A 20130-nucleotide genomic window follows, 5' to 3' on the forward strand; every position below is an offset into this window, starting at 1 on the left:
ACAGCAGACAGGAGAAGATCAAGAATGAGCTCTCAATCCACCAAATGCATCCGATGAAGTGAGTTGTAGCTCACGAAAGCTTATGCTCAAATGAATTTGTTAGTCTCTCAGGTGCCACAAGTCCTCCTTTTCTTTTTGCGAATACAGACTAACACGGCTGCTACTCTGAAACCTCTCAAAACTGGAGACTTTCATAGAAAACTAACCTTCCACACAAACTACCACGTGGTTGGACTTTACAAAAATGAGACAAGCTATTTACAATACACACTTCACTTCTCTACAGAGGAAAAAGGACAGTAAACTATCTAAATTCCTACATGCCACAGGGGGCTACAACAGTGGTACCCTCAACTCACCCAACAATATTGTTAATCTATCCAACCACACACTTAGCCCGGTGGAAGAGTCTGTCCTATCTCAGGGACTCTCTTTCTGCCCCATCATCCTCAGGAACATGATATAGTTTTGCCGTGATCTGGAAGCCTACTTCCGTCATCTCCGACTCAAGGAATATTTTCAACACACCACTGAACAGTGCACTGACACACAGGAACCCTTCTACCAACACTACAAGAAGAAGGATTCTGGGTGTACTCCTCCTGACGGTCAAAATGACAGACTGGACTTCTACACAGAGTGCTTCCGCAGACATGCACAGGCTGAAATTGTGAACAATCAGCATCACTTGCCCCATAACCTCAGCCATGCAGAACACAATGCCATCCACAGCCTCAGAAACAACTCTGACATTATAATCAAAGGAGCTGAGAAAGGAGGTGCTGTCGTCATCATGAATAGGTTGGATTATGAACAGGAGGCTGCCAGGCAACTCTCCACCACCACATTCTACAGGCCACTATCCTCTGACCCCACTGAGGAGAGTCAAAAGAAACTGCACCATCTGCTCAAGAAACTTCCTGCTACAGCATGGGAACAAATCTACACGGACACACCCCCAAAGCCCCGACCTGGGGTATTCTATCTGCTACCCAAGATCCATAAGCCTGGAAACCCTGGACTCCCTATCATCTCAGGCATTGGCACCCTGACAGCAGGATTGTCTGGCTATGTGGACTCCCTCCTCAGGCCCTACGCTACCAGCACTCCCAGCTATCTTCGAGACACCACTGACTTCCTGAGGAAACTACAGTCCATTGGTGATCTTCCTAAAAACACCATCCTGGCCACTATGGATGTAGAAGCCTCTACACCAACATTCCACATGAGGATGGACTACAAACTGTCAGGAACAGTATCCCTGATGAGGCCACGGCACACCTGGTGGCTGAGCTTTGTGACTTTGTCCTCACCCACAACCGTTTCAGATTTGGGGACAATTTATACCTTCAAATCAGCGGCGCTGTGATGGGTACCTGCATGGCCCCACAGGATGCCAACATCTTTATGGCTGACTTAGAACAACACTGCCTCAGCTCTCGTCCCCTAATGCCCCTACTCTACTTGCGCTACATTGATGACATCTTCATCATCTGGACTCATGGAAAAGAAGCCCTTGAGGAATTCCACCATGATTTCAACAATTTCCATCCCACCATCAACCTCAGCCTGGACCAGTCCACACAAGGATCCACTTCCTGGACACTACAGTGCAAATAAGAGATGGTCACATAAACACCGCCCTATATCGGAAACCTACTGACCGCTATTCCTACCAACATGCCTCCAGCTTTCACCCAGATCACACCACATGATCCATTGTCTACAGCCAAGCCCTAAGATACAACCTCATTTGCGCCAATCCCTCAGACAGAGACAAACACCTACAAGATCTTTATCAAGCTTTCTTAAAACTACAATACCCACCTGGGGAAGTGAGGAAACAGATTGACAGAGCGAGATGGGTACCCAGAAATCACGTACTACAGGACAAGCCCAACAAGGAAAATAATAGAACGCCACGGGCCATCACGTACAGTTCCCAGCTAAAACCTCACCAGCACATCATCAACAATCTACAAGCTATCCTGGAAAACGATCCCTCACGCTCCCAGACCTTGGGAGACAGGCCAGTCCTCGCTTACAGACAGCCCCCCAACCTGAAGAAAATACTCACCAGCAACTACACCCCACACCACAGAAACACTAACCCAGAATCAATCCGTGTAGCAAATCTTGTTGCCTACTCTGTCCCCATACCTACTCTAGCGACACCATCAGAGGACCCAACCACCTCAGCCACACCATCAGGGGCTCATTCACGTGCACATCTACTAATGTGATATATGCCATCATGTGCCAGCAATGCCCCTCTGCCATGTACATTGGCCAAACGGGACAGTCCCTACGTAAAAGAATAAATGGACACAAATTGGACATCAGGAATGGTAACATACAAAAGTCAGTAGGAGAACACGTCAACCTCCCTGGACATTCTATAACAGATTTAAAAGTAGCCATACTTGAACCAAAAAACTTCAGAAACAGACTTCAAAGAGAAACAGCAAAACTAAAATTCATTTGCAAATTTAACACCATTAATTTGGGCTTGAATAGGGACTGGGAGTGGCTGGCTCGTTACAAAAGCAGCTTTGCCTCTCCTGGAATTGACACCTCATCTATTATTGGGAGTGGACTACATCCACCCTGATCAAATTGGCCCTGTCAACACTGGTTCTCCACTTGTGAGGTAACTCCCTTCTCTTCATGTGTCAGTATATTTATGCCTGTATCTGTAATTTTCACTTCATGTATCTGAAGAAGTGGTTTTTTAACCACGAAAGCTTATGCCCAAATAAATCAGTTAGTCTTTAAGGTGCCACCGGACTCCTTGTTGTCTTCCAACAGTGGCCAATGCCAGGTGCCCCAGAGGGAATGAACAGAACAGATAATCACCAAGTGATCCATCCCGTCACCCATTTCCAGTTTCTGGCAAACAGACGCTAGGAACACCATCTCTGCTCATCCTGGCTAATGGCCATTGATAGACCTGTCCTCCATGAATTTATCTAGCTCTTTTTTGGACCCTGTTATAGTCTTGGCCTTCACAACATCCTCTGGCAAAGATTTCCACAGGTTGACTGTGCGTTGTGAGAAGAAATACTTCCTTTTGTTTGTTTTAAACCAGCTGCCTATTAATTTCATTTGGTGACCCCTAGTTCTTGTGTTATGAGAAGGAGTAAATAACACTTCCTTATAGACTTTCTCCACACCAGCCATGATTTTATAGACCTCAATCATATCTCCCCTTAGCAGTCTCTTTTCTAAGCTGAAAAGTCCAACTCTTATTAATCTCTCCTCATACGGCAGCCGTTCCTGTGACGAAGCGGGACTGTTCTTAATGTTTCCTCTGAATAGTGTGGCGGTGCCTCAGTTTCCCCTATTCAGTTCTTAAGTCTCTAGGGGTTGGGATAAGGGTGTATGATCCTTGCAGAGCCCTAGAGAGCAGGTGTGTGCAGGGGTCTGGACACAGAGAATGGCCGACACCCTGTTTCCTGGCACCTGATGGCCTGGGCCCTTCCCCCCTGCAAGGTGAGAGCTAAAGGGTTGGAGAACAAAGGAATCGGGTGCCGTCCTGGCCCGGGAAAGGGACAAAGCCCAGAGGAAGGGGGGGCTGGGGAGAGTTTCAGTTTGGGGCTGGCTGGGGACATGGAGTGAAGTGCAGACGGGTTTGTCTGGCTCACTGCCCCCCAAAATGGACCCGCTGAGGGGTTCTGTTCTCTACACCTACAAGCTCTGTGTTAGACCCTGTTCCTGTCGTCTAATAAACCTTCTGTTTTACTGGCTGGCTGAGAGTCCCGTCTGACTGAGGAGTTGGGGGGCAGGATCCTCTGGCTTCCCCAGGACCCTGCTTGAGCGGACTGGCTGTGGGAAGTGCACGGAGGGGCAGAGGATGCTGAATGCTCCGAGGTCAGACCCAGGAAGGGGGGAGCCGGGTGAGCTGTGTGTCCTGCAGACAGGCTGCTCCCAGAGAGGAGACTCCCCCAGAGTCCTGCCTGGCTTCGTGGGGAGCAGCTCCAGAGCATCGCCCGGGGACTCGTGACAGTTCCAAACCCCTAATCATTTTTATTGCCCCTTTCTGAATCTTTTCTAATACAAATATATCTTTTTTGAAATGGGGTGACCAGATCTGCATGCAGTATTCAAGATGTGGGCATACCATGGATTTATACAGAGGCAATATGATATTTTCCATCTTATTATCTATCCCTTTCTTAATGATTTCCAACATTCTGTTCACTTTTTTTGGCTGCCGCTGCACATTGAGTGGATGATTTCAGAGAACTATCCACAGTGACTCCAAGCTCTCTTTCTTGACGGGTAATAGTTAAGATAGACCCCACTATTTTGTATGTATAGTTGGGATTATGTTTTCCAATGTGCATTACTTTGCATTTATCAACATTGAATTTCATCTGCCATTTTGTTGCCCAGTCACCCAGTTTTGTGAGACCTCGTTGTAGCTCTTCGCAGTCTGCCTGGGACTTAACTCTCTTGCGTAGTTTTGTATCATCTGCAAATTTTGCCACCTCACTGTTTACCCCTTTTTCCAGATCATTTATGAATAGGTTGAATAGGACTGGTCCCAGTACAGACCCCTGGGGGACACCACTATTTACTTCTCTCCAGTCTGAAAACGGACCCTTTATTCCTACCCTTTGTTTCCTCTTTTAACCAGTTACCGATCCATGAGAGCACCTTCCCTGTTATCCCATGGCAGCTTACTTTGCTTAAAGCCTTTGGTGAGGGACCTTGTCAAAGGCTTTCTGAAAGTCTAAGTACACTATATCCACTGGGTCCCCCTTGTCCACATGTTTGTTGACTCCCTCAAAGAATTCTAGTAGATTGGTCAGGCATGATTTCCCTTTACAAAAACCATGTTGACGCTTCCCCCAACAAATTATGTTCATCTCTGTGTCTGACAATTTTCTTCTTTACTACAGTTTCAACCAGTTTGCCTGGTATTGAAGTCAGGCTTACTGGCCTGTAATTGCCGAGGTCATCTCTGGCCCCCTTTCTAAAAATTTGGCATCACATTAGCTATCCTCTATTCATTTGGTTACTAGTGGAGTTCCACAGGGATTGGTCTTGGTACTAATCTTATTTAACATTTTCATTACTGACCTTGGCACAAAAAGTGGGAGGTTACTAATAGGATTTGCAGAGGACCCAATGTTGGGAGGTATTGCCAATACGGAGGAGGACCGGAATATCATAGAAGAAGATCTGCAAGACCTTGAAAACTGGAGTAATAGAAATTGGGATATTTAATAGTGCAGAGTGCAAGGTCATGCACTTAGGGACTAATAATAAGAATTTTTGCTGTAAGCTGGGGACTTACCAGTTGGAAGTGACAGAGGAGGAGAAAGAGCTGGTGGTTTTGGTTGATCACAGGATGACTTTGAGCCATCAGTGTGATGCGGCTTTGAAAAGGCTAATGCAGTCCTAGGATGCATGAGGCGAGGTATTTCCAGTAGACACAGGGAAGGGTTAGTACCGTTATACAAGACAGTGGTGAGACCTCATCTGGAATACTGTGCGCAGTTCTAGTCTCCCATGTTTAAGAAGGATGAATTCAAACTGGAACAGGTGCAGAGAAGGGCTGCTAGGATGATTTGAGGAATGAAGAATCTGCTGTGACATTCTATACCTTGGAGGAGCACCCTGTAATCCCCATATTCCTCATTTATATATAATTGTGATATTGCAAATAAAGCATGCCATGTAAGGTATCTGGGGAAAGGTTATGATCTGCTGAAAGTCACTGTTCTATCTGAAAATGTATAGCTTTAGTGCATATGAAGTTATGAGATTGTGTTGTATGGTTGTCAGTAAAACATGCTGTAAATTGGGGAATCAGCCAGATATTAGCTCCCCCAAGGCAGCATCAAGGAAAGTAACCAATGCCCGGGTGGGGTGTCAAACAACCATCCATAGCCATTGTCCAGCAAGGGAGCTACAATTCAATGACTCACCTGCATGAGGCCATACCAGGGGGATTGCTGCTCAACCTTGCCTGGAGACTCAGCAATGCCCCCCAGACATGTCTCGACTTGTGTGTTTCCTCAAGCACATAGGAGTCAGGGTATAAAACAGAACACAGTGGCCCCATGCTTGGCTTTTCTCCTGTTTCCCCCCCACCCCCATGCTGCAAGTAACCAAGACACTCAGAAGACTGAAGACTCCAACAGAGGAGACTCACCCAGGTTTTAAGGGTGAAACCTGTTCACTATGAACTGAAATATCCAGTGGGGTGAGAAAACCTACTTAATCTAGATGTTGCCCAGTCTAATAGGGTTGAGAGTTTAGATTGCGTGCTGATATTTGATTTTCTTTTGGTAACTAACTCTGACTTTTTGCCTATCACTTATAATCACTTAAAATCTATATTTTGTAATCAGTAAATTTGTTTAACTGTTTATCTTTACCAGTGAGTTTGCCTGAAGTGTGGTAAATCTGCTCAGGTTTACAAAGGCTGGTGTATGTCCACTCTCCATTGACGAAGTGGTGAACCAATTAATAAACTTGCACAGCTCGTCCTGAGCAGTGCAGGATGGTACATTCCTGAGGTACAAGGCTGGGAGCTGGAGGCATTCAGCTAATGCCTTTCTCTGTGTGATTCATGAGTGGCTCTGGGAGCATTCATGCAGTCTAGCTGGGTGTGGGTTTCCACATGCAGTTGTGCTGAGTGATCGCAGCGCCTGGAGGGATTTGCTGCTTGTCACTAGCAAAGCATTCTGAGAGACGGCCCAGGCTAGAGAGAAAAAGGGGCACAGCGGTCCCCCAGTCCCAGACTGCACCCCGTGGATCCCGTCGTACCTACCTTGTGAGAGGAGACTCAAAGAACTTGGCTTGTTTAGCCTAACCAAAGAAGGCTAAGGGGAGATATGATTGCACTCTATAAATACATCAGAGAGATAAATACCAGGGCAAAAGAGGAGTTATTTAAGTTAAGCGCCAATGTGGACACAAGAACATATGGATTCAAACTGGCCATCAACAAGTTTAGGCTTGAAATTAGTCAAGGTTTCTAACCATCAGAGGGGTGAAGTTCTGGACAGCCTCCCAAGGGGACCAGTGGGGGCAAAACATGGAACTGGCTCCAGGAATGAGCTTGATAAGTTTACAGAGGGGATGGTCTCATGAGACTGCCTACAGTGACACATGGCCCATTGGCAACTGATAATAGCAAAAATCCTCAAGGGCTGGTGATGGGGCACTAGCTGGGGAGGGCTCTGAGTTACTTACTACAGGCAATTCTCTCCCAGGTGTCTGGTTGGCGGGTCTCACCCACATGCTCAGGGTCTAAGCGATCACCATGTTTGGGATCAGGAAGGAATTTTCACCTGGGTCAGATTGGCAAATTTTTGCTTTCCCCGGCAGCATGGAGCGTGGGTCACTGGCAGGTTTAAACTAGAGTGAATGGTGCAGTCTCTGTCACTTGACATCTGTAAACCATGGTTTGAGGCTGTCAGTAACCCAGCCAGAGGTTCAAGGTCGGTTACAGGAGTGGGTGGGTGAGTTTCTGTGGCCTGTGATGTGCAGGAGGCCAGGCTAGATGATCACGGTAGTCCCTTCTGGCCTTTGAGTCTATGAGCAGGACTGGGAGCCAGGACTCCTGGGTTCTATCCCTAGTTCAAGGAGGGAAGTGGCGGGGTGGGAGCCAGGACTCCTGGGTTCTATCCTGGATCTAGGAGGGAAGTAGGGTCTGGTGGTTAGAGCAGGGGATGTCTAGAAGCAAGGACTCCTGGCTTCACCTCACACACATCATCTGTGCTTTCTAACACAGAGGAATGAGGCTGGAGTGACCAAATAGCTGCAGTCGGGCGGGGGGGTAGTGGAATTTGGTTGGCTGGGGGGGCAGGGTACAGGGTCTCTCCCCTCTAGGGGCACCAGCTCCAGTCCAGCCCCAGCGTGAGGAGACAGGCTGGGGGGGGAGTGAGCTATGGGGCCTTTCCCCTCTAGGGGCTGCTGGCTCTGATGCAGGGGCCTGTTTGTTGCAACGGCTGTTTGCCCCAGCAGAGTTGAGCGAGCCCTGCCAGCAGCCCATGCACTGCGTGCCCTGGGCGCAACACTCTCCTTGCCCTGGGGACGGGTGACGCGGGGTGCTTCTCCCTCCCCACTGGCCCCGCCACGGGGCTGCCTGGCCCGGGGGAACCGCACAGCCAGGGCCACTTCCCCTCTGAGCCCTGGAACCCACTAGCTTCTCCCTTTCACTTCCCCCAAGGCTGGACTCTGCCCAGCACGGGGCTGCAGGGGAGGAACCGAAACCCCAGGCGTCTGCAGCATCGCTCGGCCCCTGCGCTGGGCCCCAGCACTGGACCTGGGGTCGGCCTCACAGTGCTGGGGGCTTCCCACATGGAGAGCTGGCCCCGATCCTGCCCCAGTCTCAGTCGGGGTCTGTGCAGCGCCTGGCACAATGGTGTCTTGATCTCTGTTGGGAGTCTGGAGCAGTGTGGGGAGGTCAATTTCAGTCTGGGGTGTATGTGCAGCACCTGGCACAACAGGGACCCCAGTCTAAGTCAGGGGCCTGCAGACCCCACTGTAATAGAAACAACTAATACAAGAACAAGGGAAGTCAGTGAAGTTGAAAGGTGGCCAGTTGAAAGCTAGCAAAAGGCTATTGGCCTCTGGAACTCACTGCCACAAGATCTCACTGGGGCCAAGAGCTCCGCAGGATTCACACAAGAACTGGAGGTTTGTAAGGATGGTGGGTGTCTGCAGTAAGAGGTTAATGGGCGTGTGGGACAAGATCTACCCCCAGCTGTGTCAGGACAGGAGCTGAGCTCTAGCTACTGGGGCAGGTCCCCTGGGGCAGGTCATCCCGTCCCTGTGGGGTTCCTGCCGCTCCCTCTGGACCTGCTGGGACTGGCCCCCCTCAGAGACAGGAGACCAGGTTAGACGGGCCCAGGAGCTGACCCGCTCGGGGGATCCCTGCCCCTCGAGAGAGTCGTTGACATCAGACGCCTGCAGTTGCCCAAATGCCCCAGGCCCAAAGCCCAGCGCATGGGCTCGGACTCCGGGGCTGGGTCACAGGGAGGTTCTTGTCCAGGCATCTCAGGGCTGGCAGAGCTGGCTGGGCCGGCAAAACCCTTCAGGGCACCAATCAGAGATGAGGCGGGAATCGTGGCTATTAACTGGCTGCCCTGGGCCCAAATCTGGGTTTGGTCTGACTGGGGCAGGTGGCCAAGGAGCCAAAGAGGGCTGGATCAGAACTGGTGCCCCCCAGAGGGGAAAGGCCCCATGGTCCATTCCCACCCCCTGAGCCAGCCCTCCACCTCCCATCCTGGGGCTGCACAGACCCCAGCTGGGATCGGGGCTGTGTTGTGCCGGCCGCTGCCCAGACACACGGGCTCTGCCCTCAAGGGGTTGCAGCCTGAGACAACAAGACAAAGGGGGGTGACCAGCCCCAGACAGGGAGGGATTTACCCCAGTGCACATAGCACGTTAGTGGTGAAGGTGAGAACTGAACCCAGGAGTCCTGGCTCCCAGTCCCTGTGCAGGGGGGCCTCACTGGCTGTCCTGGGGCGAGCTGGGCGCTGGGGGAGGCTGGGTCGGGGGGCTCAGAGAGACCCAGGCCGGGGGAGGTGTCAGGGCTGGACTGAGCCTGGGTGAGTGGCGTGGGTGTGAGGCTGCGGTTGGAGGAGCCACTGCCCCATCCCCAGCCCCGCTCCCACCTGTCCCCCAGCCCAACCTGCTCGGCTGCTCCTTAGTCTACCCCATCGCAGCCCAGCCTGGCCAGGATCTGCCGGAGACCGATGATGTTGCCTGGAGCTGCGCGCTGATTGGCGGGAGACGGGGGTTACTTGAGTTCAAGGTGAAGTGGAAGCTTCTGGGGAAAGCCCCAGCTGCTGGGAACTGGGAGGTGGGGACGCAGGGCGGAGGGGAAGGGGGGGTGGGGTTGAAGGGCTCTGGGCAGCTCACGAGCTCGTCTCTGCCCGCAGCAGAAGTTTTTCCAATCAAAGCTCTGACCTCCCCTCCCCCACCATGTCTCTCTGATCGCCCTGGATCCACCTGGCTACAGGACACAGCAAAGATCGTGTTGGGGCTGGGATCTGCAGTGACCCCTGGGCCCTGCTCTGCGTTGCGACTTTCCAAGGCAGCCTCTATGCTGCCCAGCTGGCCTGCCTGGTACTGGCTGTATTTACACACCTCAGCCAGTTCCTTTGAGACTCTTGGGTATAAATGATCCAGGACTGGTGATGTGAGTGTGTCTGATTTTAGCAACTGCTGCCTCACTTCCTCCTTTGTTAGAGCTGGGAAATTTTCTGGTCCATCGGCAGCACCGTCAAGGACGGACACAGCCTCCTGCCTCACGCCAAACACAGACAGGAATAGCTATGGGACATTTCTGTCTTTCCTGCTTCACTAGTTACAGTTTCACCATCTGCATTCAGCCCTGGACCTGGACCCAGACCCAACCTAGGGCTATTTTGTTCCTGAAAAAAGAAAAGGAGTACTTGTGGCACCTTAGAGACTAACAAATTTATTAGAGCATAAGCTTTCGTGAGCTACAGCTCACTTCATCGGATGCATCCGATGAAGTGAGCTTTAGCTCACAAAAGTTTATGCTCTAATAAATTTTTAGTCTCTAAGGTGCCACAAGTACTCCTTTTCTTTTTGCGAATACAGACTAACACAGCTGCTACTCTGAAACTTTGTTCCTGAAGTGTTTCTAAGCTGTCTTCCTCTTGTCCTTCACGCTATTGGCCATTGGATCCTTTAGTTTCCCTTATCAATTGCCTACGTGTTTACTTGTAACTTATATTCTTTGCCATTTACTTCCTGTTTCCCATCCTCTGTATTGACTGGGCTTTGATCTCCATCCAGCTCAGTGTTTGCATGTTCCAGCCATTAATGCTGTGTTCTTAAAAAGCCTTTTTAACTCAAAGCCTTGACCCTGCCGGTGGCTGTCTGTGAGTGGACTCCTGTCCCTCTGCAGAATTCAATGGGGCTCCCCCACGCACGGTCTGCTTGTGCAGATCCAGTCTCAGGGTCGTGACTGTGTTTGGAGAGCAACGTGCTCCCACTGGCTCAGCCGTTGCAGTGGTTGGGCCCCTCCCTGTTAAAAATGTGACCATGGTTTCTAGTCTGAGGTCATCTCATGTCAGCTCCCAGACGCTGGCTCTCGTTCTGCTTTGTCTGGGAGACTGAAGAGCCCCCTGCTCCCAGAAATCGGCTTCCCCGGTCGGTCCTTACAGACCGGGATCAGGTCACCCCTGAGCCTTGCACAGAACAGGCTCCTTCTGTCTCTCACTCAAAACCAGCTTCTCCAGACCTTGAGGCACCTTTGCGGCTCCCCTCTGAACCTCGCTAACCTTTCAGCCTCCTTTCCGCAGGGCCAACGCCAGGGCTGGACACAACAGCCAGTGACGATCTCACCAGGGCCATATCCAGAGGTGACACCATCTCCCTGCGCCTGCCCGATATTCCCGTTCCTACAGCCCCGGGTCACACTTGCCCCCTAAGCCACAGCATGGCACTGGGAGCTCACACTCAGTTGGGTTCTGCCTTGACCCCCCCAAGTCCAGTTCAGAGTCATGTGGGACCCACATCCTCGGTTCCTCACTGTCCAGCCTGGCACCCAGCTGTGCAAAAAACATGTGTGAATGGGCCCAGCTCCCCACGTGACCCAGCTCGATGTGTGTAACTGACCTGTCCCGTCATTACCCACCACTCCCCAGCCTCGGTGTCCATGCAGACACACCCCATGGTGGGTTTACATCGGCTCTCGGCTCTCTGAGCTATTGATCAGCCCTGGCCCCAGGGCTGGGCCCTGCCAGACCCCACTGGAAACAGCCCCCGCCCCAGCCACGTGCCCAGCCCCCCAGGGCCTCCCCAGCCGGCAGGAGCCCAGGGCCTGTGGCTGGAGCTGCCTGAAGGGACCTGGGAACATTCCCACCAGGGACAGCTGTACGGCGGCAGCCAATGGAACGCGCAGGAGGCTGCTCCAAGGCTCCAGTGGCCAATGGGAGAGCTTGGTCGGTTGGGGGCGTTATTGGCTGGCTGGGAGCCGGGGGTGGGGCGGGGTCTCCTGGCACGTGCCAGGGAAGGGGTTCGAGGAAGCTGGGCTGGGTCTCGATGCCATGTTCGGGGGGGAATCTGCCCTTCGCGTCACAGTGACCCCAGCCTGGGGGACGTGACCGCAGCACCCGGACAGGCCAGTGTCTCTCTGCAGCCGCTCGCCCTGCGGGGTTCAGTCCCAGGGGTGCCCGGCCCATGAGCCCTGCCCTGCTCCAGGGTGCCCGGCCCTGGGACGATCTCAAAGTGCTCCATGGACCATCCCTCAGCCCCAGAGTTCCCACCCCTGCTCCAGGAGGAGACCAGCCACATGTCACACAAGGGGAAACTGAGGCACAGAAAGCCTCACAGCTTGCAGCAAGTCAGTGTCAGCAACGGGAATAGAACCCAGGAGTCCTGACTCTCAACCCCCCTGCTGTGATCCACTAGCCCCCACTCCTCTCCCAGAGCTGGGATAGAACCCAGGGGTCCTGGTTCCTTCCTTAGCCCTCATACCAAACTCCCTTAACTCCCAGTATAACCTGGTGCCCCTGGACAGACTGCGGCTGGGCTGGGATAACACAGGCTGCCATGGCACGGCTCAGATGGACCAGATTTTAAATGAGGATCAAAAACTCAGAAAAGTCCCAAAACCCACTTTATTGCAGTTAGCAAAGCTGCAGAGCGAGATCCGGGGCTGCAGGGCAGTGGACACACATGGGGCACAGGGCAGGGGTGGGGGCCATACAAGGGGACTGGGCCCTTTCCACACAGACTCCACGCTGGGCTCTGGGCTCAGCAGGGCTGGACCCCAGGGGAGCCACACACGGGTGCGATGGGGCCTTTAGCTGGGTGCTGGGGCTGCCCCACCCCCAGCCATGGGCCTGATACCGCGCGGGGACCCCATTGACCGGGAATGGCCGAATCTGGCCCAAAGCCGCCTGGGTAATGGCTGGAGGGGCTTTACCTGGGGTGACTGACAGCAGCCTCTGGCCAATGGGGCCAGGCTCGGGACCCAATCCAGCACCCACTGGAGTCAAGAGAAACCTTCCCCTGACGGCAATGGGGTTTGGATCAGCCCTGTGGGCCCTGCTGCCCCCAATGAGGGGGCAACCCCCATTCCCAGCTCACGGGGATCCCTGAATAGCCCAGCGGGGGTGTAGGGCCTGCCTGCGGGGCCGGCTCCCCAGTGAGTCTCTAGCGGGTGGCTTGGCGCGGTTACGGGGCCAGGGGACTCCCGCCTGTGTACAGCAGCTGGCACCACAGGGAGTGGAGCAGGGACGCTGGGGGCAGAACTGGCGGGCGGCGCGAGTGGGTCTCACGAAGGCACTTGGGGGATTCGGGGGCCCCGGCTTGTCCCCGCGATTATCTGAAAGGCAGAGGGTCAGTTACCAGGAGCCCTGGACCCCGACGCGAGGCTGTTCCCCAGCACCCCCTGGGAGTCTCCCATTGACACGGGGGGTGCTGGGAGTCCCCAGGGGCTGTGGCTGACTGGGGGGGGGCACAGCAGGTGGGGTGGGGTCTCCTCAAAGGGTGCTAGGTGGGGGAGTGGCTCTGGCTGGCTAGGGGAGCACAATGAGTGGGGTGGGGTCTCCCAGTGGGTCCTGGGGAGGGGGGGGCCGGGGTGCTGGCTGGCTGGGAAGGACACAGTGGGGTGGGGACCCAGGGGCTGTGGGTGCAGCTGGAGGGGCAGAGTGGGTGGGGGGGTCTCCCCAGGGGGTGCTGGGTGGGGGAGGGGTTGTGGCAGGCTGGGGGAGCACAGCGGGTGTGGGGAGTCTCCCCAGTGGGTGCTGGGTGGGCCCAGGGGCTGTGGCTGGCTAGGGGGGTCACAGCGGGTAGGGGGGTCTCCCCAAGGGGTGCTGTCTGGGCCCAGGGGCTGTGGCTGGCTGGGGGGGCACAGTGGGTGGGGGAGTCTCCCCAGGGGGTGCTGGGTGGAGGAGGGGCTGTGGCTGGCTGGGGGCCACAGCAGGTGAGGGCAGTCTCCCCAGGGGGTGCTGTCTGGGCCCAGGGCTGGGGGTGCAGTGGGTGCCATCCCCAGGCAGGGGCTACTCACAAGGGGCCCCGCGGGTTGCGGGCGGCGTTCATCTTCATCCCCTTGATGATGAGGATGGTGCCCACAATGATGCCGATGATGCCCACGGCCAGGCCCAGGGCGCACACCAGGGTCTCTGTGGTCTCGGGGACGGGGGTGGGTACCTGGGCTTCTGGAGAGAGGGGGAGAGGGATGGGGCATGAAGTGAGGGGGGCTGTTCCCAGCCCTCCCTACCAGAGTCAGGAGAGAACCCAGGCATCCTGGCTCCCAGCCCTGTGCCCAGCAGGGTCCCCGGGCATCCCAGCCTCACCCCAGTGCTTCATGAAGGGCTCGGGCAGCCCCCAGTGCTCCACCCGGCAGTCGTAGAAGTCGCCCTGGCTGGGGAGGAAGGGCAGGTAGGAGAACTTGCGGAAGGAGTTGTCCTGGCGGGGGTAGAAGTCGGTCTCGTAGACGCCCCCCGTCACGTCCTGCCCGTTCTTCAGCCACGTCACGCTGAGCGCGGGTGGGGAGAACTTGTCCACGAAGCAGATCAGGATGTTGGGCTCCCCCAGCTCCACAGGGCCTTTGGGGAACACGGTCACCTCAGGGGGCACTGGGGAGACAGGGGTTAGTGGGTCCCATTGTGATGAAGTGGGACTGTTCTTAATGTTTCCTCTGAATAGTGTGGCGGTGCCTCAGTTTCCCCATGCAGTTCTTAAGTCTCTAGGGGGTGGGATAAGGGTGCGTGATCCTTGCAGAGCCCTAGACGGCAGGTGTGTGCAGGGGTCTGGACACAGAGAATGGCCGACACCCTGTTTCCTGGCACCTGATGGCCTGGGCCCTTCCCCCCTGCAAGGTGAGAGCTAAAGGGTTGGAGAACAAAGGAATCTGGTGACCTCCTGGCCCAGGAAAGGGACAAAGCCCAGAGGAAGGGGGGGCTGGGGAGAGTTTCAGTTTGGGGCTGGCTGGGGACATGGAGTGAAGTGCAGATGGGGTTGTCTGGCTCACTGTCCCCCAAAATGAACCCAGCTGAGGGGTCCTGTTCTCTGCACCTACAAGCTCTGTGTTAGACCAAGTTCCTGTCGTCTAATAAACCTTCTGTTTTACTGGCTGGCTGAGAGTCACGTCTGTCTGCGGAGTTGGGGGGCAGGACCCTCTGGCTTCCCCAGGACCTCGCCTGGGCGGACTGGCTGTGGGAAGCGCACGGTGCGGCAGGGAATGCTGGATGCTCCGAGGTCAGACCCAGGAAGGGGGGAGCCGGGTGAGCTGTGTCCCCTGCAGACAGGCTGCTCCCAGAGAGGAGACTCCCCCAGAGTCCTGGCTGGCTTGGTAGGGAGCAGCTCCAAAGCATTGCCCGGGGACTCCGGGACACCCATTCCCTGCCCCCCTGAGCCAGCCAGTCCCTGGTGCTCACACTCCAGCTCAGGGGTCTCTCCCCAGGACTGTGGGGGCGTCACTGCAGCCGTCCCAGCTCCCTGCACTGACGGCTCATGGGGCACCAGGGGCAGGGGAGAGAATCCCTCGGGGCAGGGCCTGGCGTTGGGCAGGGGCCACGAAGAGCCCTTGGCAAAGGAGCTGCCCTGGGCCACCAGCCTGGAGGGTGTGAACTGCCCAGGCCCCCTGCCCTGCAGAGCCCTGGCCTGGCTGACTGGCTCCCCGGAGCCCTGCAGGGGCTGTGGGGGGAGCTGAGGGGGGACGTGCCATCTTTCAGGTGTCTGGTACTGGGCTCATGTGGGGAGTGGAGGGTCCCTTGGTGAGCAAGACTGAGGGAGGCCCCAATAAAGGTGCCTGTCGGGGAAGGTGCCACCCCCTGCCCTGCTGTACCATTCTGGGCCCGCGTGTGGTTGGACCTCTGGATCATGATCTCCATGTTCTTCTTCAGCACGGCAATGTTGCCCAGGGCGCCCTGCGCCTCGAAGCTGGTGAACTTGCCGAAGTCAGGCAGGCGCCAGACGGTCTCCTTCTTCTCCAGGTCCACATGGAAGATCTCGTCCTGGTCGAACTCGAACATGAACTCCCCGGCCTCCCGCTGGGATCGGTCCGTGCGCTGGTAGAACGCCACCTGGGAGAGCACGTGATCCGCTGCGGGGAAACGGGCATCCCCATCAGCACCCACGCCAGCCCCTCCCCAGGATACAGGGTCTCTGATCTCTTCCCCTGGGGCCACAGCCCCCCCGGCCGTGACCGTGGCACTGGGACATCCTGGTGTGGGGGAAAGCGGGTGCAGGGAGCCCAGTGATCCCTGGTAGCGTGCTGGGGCATTGGGGTCAGTGCTGCCTGGAGGGGACAGTGCCCTGCACTCTGCTCCCCCTTCTGCTCACTTCAATCCCATGTAAGCAGGGGCTGGGCCTGTCCCACTTAGCGTGTGAAGGGGGACGTGACCCCAGCTCACAGTGGTGTAGGGGGGAAGTTGGCCGTCATTACTGCTGAACATTTCATTCTCTTATCTGTGTGTGGGGCTGGTTCTGTGTCCTGGCGTTGCCATGATCTGGTTCTCAGGGCGATTTCAATCCCTGGCCCCCGACACTCAAACCCCAGGGCCGGTCACTGGGAGACCCGGGAACTCCCCAGCCAGAGACATTAAAGCTGCACTGGGGGGTCAGACACACTCCGGGAGGGGGAAGGGTCTGGCTCAGGCCTGAGGCTGGGATTTCCCAGTGCCCAAGGGAGTTGGGCACCTACATCCTAGGGAGTCGTTGGATGACCCCAGCTCACCCGGCAGGAACTCACAGAGTGACTGCAAAGGAGGGAACCCGCCACCACCAGCCGAGGAGAGAGTCGCCTCCCCGTGGGTCTGAGCCCTGGGGGGATGGGGGATAATGGGGACAGGCCAGGGAGCGGGGCCAGGGGCTCCCGGGTCTGCACAGATGCACTCACTGCTCAGCAGGGTCTGGACCTGGAGTGGCTCTTTGGGGAGCGCTCCCCCATCCCCTGTATCTGGTGTCCCCCGGGGGGGGTCAGCCCCTGAGTTCCTGTGGGAAAGGGGGGCTGCACCCCTAGGGCAGGGCTGTGTCGTACCCAAACCCTAACGACTTCCCCATGATCCCTCTGCTGCCCCCACGCTAGCCTTCCCTCCCGCGCTGCCATGGGGGGGAGACCCTCCTCCCTGCAGCCCCCCCCCAAATTTGGCTCCCCTCCATACCCCATCAGCCCCCCATTGTTCCTCCCTGGGGGTGGGAGGCAGGCGCTCGAGGGGTGAAGCCACCTCATCCCTCCCCTCACCCCGAGACCAGGTGTCACAGCCCCCGCTCCGCCAGTACCTGTCACTGCCCCGGCACCTGGCAGCGCCAGCAGGGTGAGCAGGGCCAGCTGGGCCATGGGGACACCCCGTCCTGCGCCCATCTCCTCTCGCCAAGCACTGGGCTGGGCGCGGGGCCGGCAGTGCTAGGAGGTCGGTGGGGGGGCACATGTCACACCCTGGGGCGGCAGGGCTGGGGGGCAGCGCTCAGCATTGGCCAGGCGAGGCTGGCCCAGGGGCCCGCACCCAATGGCAGAAATCCCTGCACCGACCAGGCTGTTACCGGGCAGAGCAGCAGCGCGGAGCCTCGCCGAGAGGAGACGGAGAAATTCAGCGTTCCCGGCTGGCTCTCAGGATCGTGTCACGAGTCTCAGGATAATTCTTGTGTTTTCCTAAAGCCCCAGCTCCAGGAGTCATGTGGGTCTGGGGCGATTCCAGCCTCCATCTTAGAGACAAAGTGAGTGTCCAGCCCTCGGGGCTGTGGGGAGAGATTCAAACTGTGACCCCCGGGCACCCGGAGGGCTCAAAGAGCAGAAGGCAAATAAACCCCACAGCTGCTATTTGTACATCATTGCAGCATTTTAAAGCATTTGGGGTTGACCATACTGCAAACTCCTGGCCAGATGCCTGCTCCTGGTGTGGACACGGCATCTCCAGGAGGGGTTTGTCCCACGTGTGGATGTGCTGCCACGGGGGGGAGGGGCTTGTCCCTGATGTGGACATGGCACCACCGGGGGGGAGAGGGTTTGTCTCTGATGTAGATGCAGCACTGCCAGGAGAGGTTTTGTCCCCGGTTTGAACGTGGCACCACGGGGGAGGGGGGGGTTGTACCAGGTGTGGATGCGCCACCGCCAGTGGGGGTTTGTTCCCGTTGTGAAGACAGCACCTCCCTACACAGTGCTCATGCCACCTCCAGACACTCTGTTCTGCAGCACGGCTGGCCACGGGAGACTTGGCTGGCACAGTTCTACACTGGGAGGGTCACACCCCTGACCCACAGAGATCTGCCGGGACAAGTGTTAAGTGTAGACCAGGCCACAAACGAGGTTTGGGGCATGATCCATGGAAGACTGGGACATGGGACCATTACTCATGAGGCCCCAGGGCAGGGACTGACTGGCTGAGGGAGGTGGGGACTGGGACATGGGGCCTGTCCCTTCTGCTGGCACCGGCTCCAATCTGCTGTTAGTGACCAAACTCCCTCCCCCTGGGGTCTGTCCTGGGCCCTTCGTGTGGCACGTTGGTCCCTGTCCCCTGCTCAAATCCGCCCCCCCCCCATGGCACCAAGTTATCCACCCCCCACCCCGGCTAATACACTGGGTATTCACACTGCTCCTGGCAGGAGGGGCTGGGTGCTGGAGGGGCCGGGTGCTGGAGGGGCCGGAGAGGGGCTGACCCAGCAGTTAGGGTGCTGGGCTGGGACCCAGGAGCCCTGGGGTCATTCCCGGCCCTGCCACAGAGCCTGTGTGACCCTGGGCCAGTCACTGACTTCTCTGGGCCTCCCTCCCCAGCTGGGCCATAGGGATAATGGCCCGGCCCCGCCACACTGGGCTGGGGGTGAATGCAGGAGAGGGGGGAGAGGGAGGGGCTCAGAGACTGGGGGGCCAGAGAAGCCCCTTAGGGAGATCGATGGTGGGAACAGCTGAGAGGCTGAGCTGTGCCTGACCCATGGAGACTGAGCCCTCGCTTTCTGGTGGGATCCTGGGGATGGCAGGGCTCAGGCCCATGGTGGTGGGGGAGGGGAAGCTCAGAACTTCTGCCTGTGGGGCCAGCCCCAAACCTTCCACTGGGACTAAATTTACCCCCAACAAACCAGGGATCGCCCCACACTTGGCCTGCATCAGGGGAAGGGGATGGAGGTCCCTGCTCTGGTGGGGGCTGGTCCCTGGGCTGGCCCCGTTCTTGAGCTGCCCCGGGGCCATGGCAGGCGCCAGGTGAGTCCTGCAGCCCGACCCCAGGCCCTGCTCTGCCCCCTGCCAAGGAGAAGTATGGTCCAGCGCCCTGCTGGGGCCGGCTCTGCCTAGCAACAGATGATGCTGCACAGACCCGATGCTGACTGGCCCCTGAGCTGGGGGTGCCCAATCCCTGGGGCCGTGGGCAGCATCCTGGGGCTGGTGCTTGGAGCTGGACAGAGAAGGTCTCAGGCTGGGGGGTCCCGACGAGTTTCCAGATCTCTCCCTCCTGAGCAGCGATGGGGGCTGGTTGGATCCTGGGGACCGGGAGCCGCTGGGCTGGGGCTCTGCTGGTGACACTGACGGTGCTGAGAACCCACCTGGCTCATTGCACGGAGCCCGAAGGTAAGTCGAGACTCCAGCGCCCTGGGGAAGTGCTGGGTGTATCTGGGGGTGTGGGGGGGGTGTCAGATCCCAGCGCCCTGGGGAGCCGAGTCCTGGGGAAGTGCTGGGTGTATCTGGGGGTGTGGGGGGGTGTCAGATCCCAGCGCCCTGGGGAGCCGAGTCCTGGGCAGGCGCTGGGTGTATCTGGGGGTGTGGGGGGGTGTCAGATCGCAGCGCCCTGGGGAGCCGAGTCCTGGGGAAGTGCTGGGTGTATCTGGGGGTGTGGGGGGGTGTCAGATCCCAGCGCCCTGGGGAGCCGAGTCCTGGGGAAGTGCTGGGTGTATCTGGGGGTGTGGGGGGGGGTGTCAGATCCCAGCGCCCTGGGGAGCCGAGTCCTGGCAGGCGCTGGGTGTATCTGGGGTGTGGGGGGGTGTCAGATCCCAGCGCCCTGGGGAGCCGAGTCCTGGGGAAGTGCTGGGTGTATCTGGGGGTGTGGGGGGGGTGTCAGATCCCAGCGCCCTGGGGAGCCGAGTCCTGGGGAAGTGCTGGGTGTATCTGGGGGTGTGGGGGGGGTGTCAGATCCAGCGCCCTGGGGAGCCGAGTCCTGGGCAGGCGCTGGGTGTATCTGGGGGTGTGGGGGGGTG

At 56.9% G+C, this 20130-nt stretch overlaps 2 protein-coding genes across 4 annotated transcripts in view; one reads left to right on the top strand and one right to left on the bottom strand.

The window, feature by feature from the left end:
• Window positions 1-14010: 14010 nt before the first annotated feature.
• On the bottom strand, window positions 14011-17381 carry LOC119842595 (HLA class II histocompatibility antigen, DR alpha chain-like). Its single transcript, XM_038370966.1, is given in 5 exon segments — window positions 14011-14165; window positions 14304-14585; window positions 15797-16054; window positions 17233-17320; window positions 17322-17381. Coding segments are annotated over 5 exon segments (843 nt in total).
• A 1934-nt stretch (window positions 17382-19315) lies between these two features.
• Window positions 19316-20130, top strand: part of LOC119842603 (H-2 class II histocompatibility antigen, E-S beta chain-like) — a 62165-nt gene continuing 61350 nt past the window's right edge. The window contains exon 1 of one of the 3 annotated variants that reach the window (XM_043497250.1): window positions 19316-19500. In XM_043497250.1, the coding sequence (XP_043353185.1) occupies window positions 19402-19500 (99 nt within the window). In that variant the 5' untranslated portion in view covers window positions 19316-19401. Of the gene's footprint in view, window positions 19508-20130 lie in introns of all 3 variants that reach the window. The other 2 variants (XM_038370978.2, XM_043497249.1) reach the window with 2 other exon arrangements.

Source organism: Dermochelys coriacea, chromosome 14, assembly GCF_009764565.3.
Source record: "Dermochelys coriacea isolate rDerCor1 chromosome 14, rDerCor1.pri.v4, whole genome shotgun sequence".
NCBI classification, from domain to species: Eukaryota; Metazoa; Chordata; order Testudines; family Dermochelyidae; genus Dermochelys; species Dermochelys coriacea.